The 6,520-nt window shown below is 36.9% G+C and overlaps 1 protein-coding gene across 1 annotated transcript in view; it reads right to left on the reverse strand.

The window, feature by feature from the left end:
- Positions 1-6,520, reverse strand: part of PDE3B (phosphodiesterase 3B) — a 179,233-nt gene that overhangs the window by 52,586 nt on the left and 120,127 nt on the right. Inside the window, exon 4 of the mRNA XM_040456792.1 lies at positions 3,965-4,107. Coding sequence (XP_040312726.1) covers positions 3,965-4,107 — 143 coding nt within the window. The remainder of the gene's footprint in view (positions 1-3,964; positions 4,108-6,520) is intronic.

Below are 6,520 nucleotides of genomic sequence, written 5' to 3' on the forward strand. Positions count from 1 at the left end.
AAAGTGCCATGAAAGGCAAAGAAAAGGTGTTAAGGAGATTCAGAGGTGAAACAGATTGCTTCTCCTTGGAAACTGAGAGAGGAGGGTATCAGGGTGTTATTCTTAAGAGGTCACATCTGAGCCCAATCTTGAACGCTGTAGAAGCATGAGGCCGAGAAGACCTGTTCAAGGTAGAGAGAACAACTGCAGGAGTGAGGTGGGGGGGGGGGGGGCGAGTGGGGAGCATAGAAGCGGAGGAACAGAGAGAATAGCAAATAGTTAAGCTTGACTGGAATTTCAGATAAATAGAGAAAGATGGACATATTTTGGTTTTGTAAAACAATGGCCCTCTTAATTAAAATCTGAAGTCCTTTAACAGGTGAACTTTAAGAGGTGAAGTCTTGAGGGCAGGTAATGCAGTGGCTGCTCAAACATGACTAGCCCTTCTTCCTGGTGGTTTTCTTCCCTTGGATTCTGTTTATCACAGCTACTGTACAGTTTATAACACTTCACTTTTTTCTCCAGACAAAGCATGAAGAAAAGCAAAATTAAATCCTATATTACTCTGCACTCAAACAAGGTGGGGCTGCAAACTGTAATTCAACTCAATTTTCAAATGTGTTAGACAAAAAACAAAATTATCAGGAAAGTTCAAGGAAGAGTCTAACAGGAGTCACATGCCTGTTGTTTTCACCTAGAGAGCTTTCCAAGTCACTCTTCTGGTCACGTTTTTTGCAAGACTGCTCCTATCTTTCACATTGTTTCATTTTTGCAAGTAAGGGTGCAGCTTTGTCATGAGGGAATAACAGGGTTTCAGATCCCAGGCTAGGAAGTTGGGCACTATTCTACAGGCATCGGTTAAGGGTCAAAAAACTTAATGATCAGAGAAACTGTATAATCAAGGTTTCATTTAAGGAAGAATTGTCGTGGAAGGGTAGGAGATGGAACAGGCAGTGAAGGATATTAGAAATGGAAAGGTCAATTAAGAGGAAAATTCAGGAGTGCCTGGAGGGCTCAGTTGGTTAAGCCACCGACTTCAGCTCAGGTCATGATCCTGCAGTTTGTGAGTTCGAGCCCTGCATCGGGCTCTGTGCTGACAGCTCAGAGCCTGGAGCCTGCTTCGGATTCTGAGTCTCCCTCTCTACCCCTCCCCTGCTCACACTGTGTCTGTCTCTCAATGATAAATAAATGTTTACAAAACAAGAGAGGATAATTCAATAGCCCATGTAAGGAGATATAAAGCATGAAACAGTATAAAGCGATAAAGGAGAAGAGGGAACAGAAAGGAAAAGAGACGCAGAGACAGACCTGACAACAGGTATCTACACGACAAGGTAAGAGGATGCAAACACCAAGTTTTCTAGCTAAATCCATTTTCTAAACCAACCACTAAGTGAGAGGGTAGCAGTATTGTGTCAGGAAATGAGGGCAGAAAAGCAGTAACATGAAAACGTTACCGGAGAGATGAGACATTTGGTTTTGGTCACAGCTTTAGGGAATGAGAGGTTCAAAACTGGAATCATGTTGAAAGCATAGAGTCATTTAAAATCACAGTCAGAGAAGCTAGCATCAAAATCCAAAGCTGTGTTCAAATCAAGATTCAAAAATGTAGGACATGTGGGGTGCGCCTGGGTGGCTCAGTAGGTTAAGCGTCTGACTCTTGATGTCGGTTCAAGTCATGATCTCACAGTTTGTGAGATGGAGCCCTGCACTGGGCTCTGTGCTGACAGCACAGAGCCTGCTTAAGATTCTCTCCTTCCCTCTCTGCACCTTCCCGACTTGCTCTCTCTCTCTCTCTCAAAATAAATAAATAAACTTTAAAAAAAATCTTTAAATTTAGAAAAAAAATGTAGGATATGTGACCTCAGTTCTAGAGTATTCCAACAAAGTCAAAATGAATGCCTTGTGATTCCGGATTCACATGTCTATTCGGTTTGAGCTATTAAAGCCTAAAGGTTCCTGAACAAAAAATTACCATACATGAAAGATTGATAGCTATGCTATCTAATATGATTGACATACATATTACCACCAATTACTTTATTCTCCAAGTTTCTAAATCTTTCATGAGGCACATGGCTTTGTTTTAATGAGAGTTAAGTAATTACATTGAATCTGCGTACATTTACCTCTTTTATGAACATTTCTCAGAGTTAATTTTCTTTGGACCATGTTTCTATTTTAATATCATTCATCTTAAGTCAGCAGGATAAAAGTGACCTTAACTCACTGTATCACATTTAATTGCAAATGTACTGCTATTACATCAGTGTGATTTTGAAGGATTAAAAAGCAATCATTTTCACCATTCTGTTTTAAGCCAAACAATATTCTCAAGATGATGTTCCCTGTGGTTAAGAAATATGTTGTATTTTCAGTTCACAATATCACTGACTTCCCCATATCCTGCTTCCATTAAAAAACAACAACGACAACAACAACAACAAAAATAAGACCATTATGTTTAGGTTCTGGGCAAGTGTTGAACCAAAGCTCATTTTCCTTTACCATACTCTGTAATTCAACCCATTCCTGTTTCATGTATCATTTCATTCAATTTTTCCTTTATAAAAAAAGGAGCTCATTTACTTGAATACATTATAGAAAATTCAAATTAATAAATCCTGCAAGAATCTGGAAAATTACAATTATCTGATCACATTTCCTATATAAACGTTAACACCACTTTTAACTGATAAATCGGTATGATCCAATCCTGCCATCTACTGTTTCAAATGTGTAACTCTACAGCTCAAGCTAAACAAAGTGCTCAATACTAACAGTGGTTTAGCAGAAACTTTACCCTAATTCCAATTTTTAAAAAAATTTTTTTTAATGTTTACTTATTTTTGAGAGAGAGACAGAGACAGAGCAGCAGAGAGAGAAGGAGACACAGAATCAAAACAGCTCCAGGTTCTGAGTTGTCAGCACAGAGCCCGATGCGGGGCTCGAACTCACGAACCGTGAGATCATGACCTGAGCCGAAGACGGCCGCGTAACCAACTGAGCCACCCAGGCGCCCCTAATTCCAATTTTGTTAACACAGTTAGATCACTGACTACATAGAACTTCATAACTCACACATGAGATCACTATGTCTCCTGGCTTTTAAATTTTTTTTTTTCAACGTTTATTTATTTTTGGGACAGAGAGAGACAGAGCATGAACAGGGGAGGGGCAGAGAGAGAGGGAGACACAGAATCGGAAACAGGCTCCAGGCTCTGAGCCATCAGCCCAGAGCCCGACGCGGGGCTCGAACTCACGGACTGCGAGATCGTGACCTGGCTGAAGTCGGACGCTTAACCCACTGTGCCACCCAGGCACCCCGTCTCCTGGCTTTTAAAAGACAAAGTATTGACTCCTTTGTTATGAGGGTAGATGGGTATGTTTACATTCAGAAATTTTCAGCTCCTGCATTTTCCCACCTTCCTTGAGCTACGGTTACTGATGCCCTTCATGTGTAGGATTAGCACCGTTTAGTTCCAAGTAAATCCTCAAGTGAGTACAGAATATTTTAGTAGTCTTAGTCCTCCAGCAGGAACAAGAGTTTTGCTACCTTGTATCTAACATCGGAGATGAGCCCTGGAAATGTGCTCCTCCGTTAACAAGTAAGTAGCTCTGTTGACCTTCCTTTGGATACCATGCACTGGACCTGTGTGATTGCCCCTACAACGGTCACAGACACCGATTTAAAACCTTTCCCGCTTCCCGTCCTAAACTGACCCTAGTTTCCTTAAACTGCCTCCCTGATTCATGTTCTTAGGCCCCAGCATGCCTTGTACCCAACGTACTTAACTTTTCAGAGAAGACACATTAGCTTCTTTTTAAGAATCAGTTTCGCTATTATGCCTTATTCCTACCCATGCTGTCCTACATCTAAAATACTTCAACTGTTCCTTTCTGCTTTAGTTATTTCAAACTTCATTCAACAGAAACAAAGTGGGTGTATTTGACTCAAATTTCTTTAAAAGACTGGGGATTGTACCTTGAAATGCCAAACTCTTGGTGTGGCCTTTTGCCATTACTGCGTTCCCACCGGGACGACGACTGTTCAATAGGTGGCAGACCGGAAGTTCCAGGGCTCCTCCTCAGCTGGGGAGTTGGTAAGCTATTCCTACTGTGTAGTCCCTGTGGAATAATTTAACGATGGTTAAAACTATCACCCTTAGATATGCCATGTATGTATTTTTAAAGATGACCTATAAAAATACCAATACAAAGTACATTTTTAGTATGTACAGGAGACACAGGACATTTTATCTTGAAGATATGTCAGATTTACTCCAAATTTTACATTCGATACTATTGTTCTATTTAGTGTTCCTCCCATTAAACAATGGTTTCTGAACTCCCTAAAATTTTACTAGATCTTTATTCTTTTGTACATTTTACTCCTATTTCATGAGAAATAAATACTTGACAATTTAAAAAGGAGGTATGAAAGGTTTACCCCGAAAAACAATTTCAGAGGACAAGCTTAGGATCTGGCACCATAAGCCCTAGATCCTAAACCCTTTATATTTTCAATACAATGCTGAAGTATATAGGGTTAACCTGGAGAAACTGAAAGATTCAGAACTACCTTTTCAATTAGCAATTAAATTCAGAACACCATTAGCATTAATAGTTTACCTTAGTTTTTGAAAATATTCTAAATTGATCTAAATGTTCAATTAGCCAAAGTACTCTATTTTTTACCACTGTAAATAGGTGTTTTATTGGGATTTACATAAAACAGGTTTTGCTTCTTCTGAATTTCCCCCATCAGCAGATACTGAAACCATCTCAGAGAGCTAAATATCTCTTATATTTAAGTTTTCCCAAGGATGTTGATTTTGTAAAGGTTCATAGTTACTTAGACTCTTGGTGAAAAAGTTCTTTGTGTAACAATCCTTTCTGGCTATAACTTAGGTCCATATAGTCTTTCTTAGTTCTTAACACACATATATAAGACATTTATATTAAATTATCTTTTATAATTCCTTTTTCCTTACTAATTATTTTTTTTATAAATGCTGTTGTTCTTTTCTGGAGTATCAGGTTTTTCTATTCTTTTTCAAAAACAGAGACCAATTAGATATGAAATTCAAGAAAGAAGTTTAAAGAACACAAAGAAATATGGTTTACTTCCTGGTTCTTATAGGACTTACTCCTATCAGTAGATTCCAGTACCAAAAATAAGCCTGATTAACTAAAATGTTCAGGAAATGAGGCATTTAGGCATCCTGTTTAATTAATATTATTGTTTCAAATGTTTCTAAAATGTACTAGTACACTTTTTTTTTCACACAGTAAGCACAGTAACAAACATAATATTGCTATCAATAAGATTTTTCTGATTAAGATTTTTAAGAATCACTATTTTTAAAAATTGCTCTCTGTTAACTATACTTCAATAAAAAAAGAAAAAAGTTACTATTCTAAACATCAAATGTCAATGGAAAATATAAAGGAACAGCCATATCAAGTGAAGACTAACTCAAGAATACATAGTTATTTTATTGAATTTATTATTACCACTTTTTGATGCTTGTCATTAACCTGTTCCTCATAAGTAGAGTGCTAAAAAGAATGTCATGTAACTATGTACCATTGTTAATTGGATTCTGACGAAGGCAGGTATTTTTTAAAAATAAAAGCATCATATAAGCAAAACAAAATAAAAGCATCACATAGCCACCTGTGATCTGGATTTGCAATCAGTAATTATCAAACTTTTGCCCTAATTGGGCTTAATTTTTCAACACTTCTACACCCTAATGCTGGGAACACAGTGAAATTAATTATCAAAATCCTTCCAAAACCATATTTAACTTTTTCTAAGCTCCATATACACTATTACAATGAAAATTTAACTGCTTTGAATTTTATCTTCTCTTCATTAGTTTACCTGTAGAATAAAGTAGTTAATCTAGAACAATCTCTAAAATGTTTTTATTTCTAAAGTTTATGTTAGCTATCAACAAAGACATTGAAAGCATTCTAAACAAGCATAACGTATATCTTAGAATAGTACTTATTATTTCCTAAAGAAAATCGTATTTTGAAGCATTGATATTTAAAGAAAAATTCATCCAATATCTAATGATGGAAAAATCAATGTCTGTTGGGTTATAGCAATCTCTAGTGGGTAAAGGGGGGGAAAACAAACCCCCAAAAATGTGAAAGTCAATTTAAAATAATGTTATGTAATTCATAGAAATGAATATTATAATGATCAATTCTTTGGGTTTCAACAAGAACAATTTCGGGATCCTAAATAATACAATAAATTAATGACATGATTTGACTACTAGTTTGTTATATAAGCCTGGAATTAAATTTGTGTGGGTTTTTTTTTTTTTCTGCTTTTTAAGAAACAATAATGACAATGATAAATAGTTGTAGCCAAAAAAGTCATAACTGCTGATTAGAATAATTTAGAATAAAAGCTGAATATTCATTTAGAAATATTTGCAATTTGGGGCGCCTGGGTGGCGCAGTCGGTTAAGCGTCCGACTTCAGCCAGGTCACGATCTTGCGGTCCGTGAGTTCCAGCCCC

The sequence above is a fragment of the Herpailurus yagouaroundi genome, unplaced genomic scaffold (assembly GCF_014898765.1).
Source record: "Herpailurus yagouaroundi ecotype Mexico unplaced genomic scaffold, PumYag 218, whole genome shotgun sequence".
Taxonomy (NCBI): Eukaryota; Metazoa; Chordata; class Mammalia; order Carnivora; family Felidae; genus Herpailurus; species Herpailurus yagouaroundi.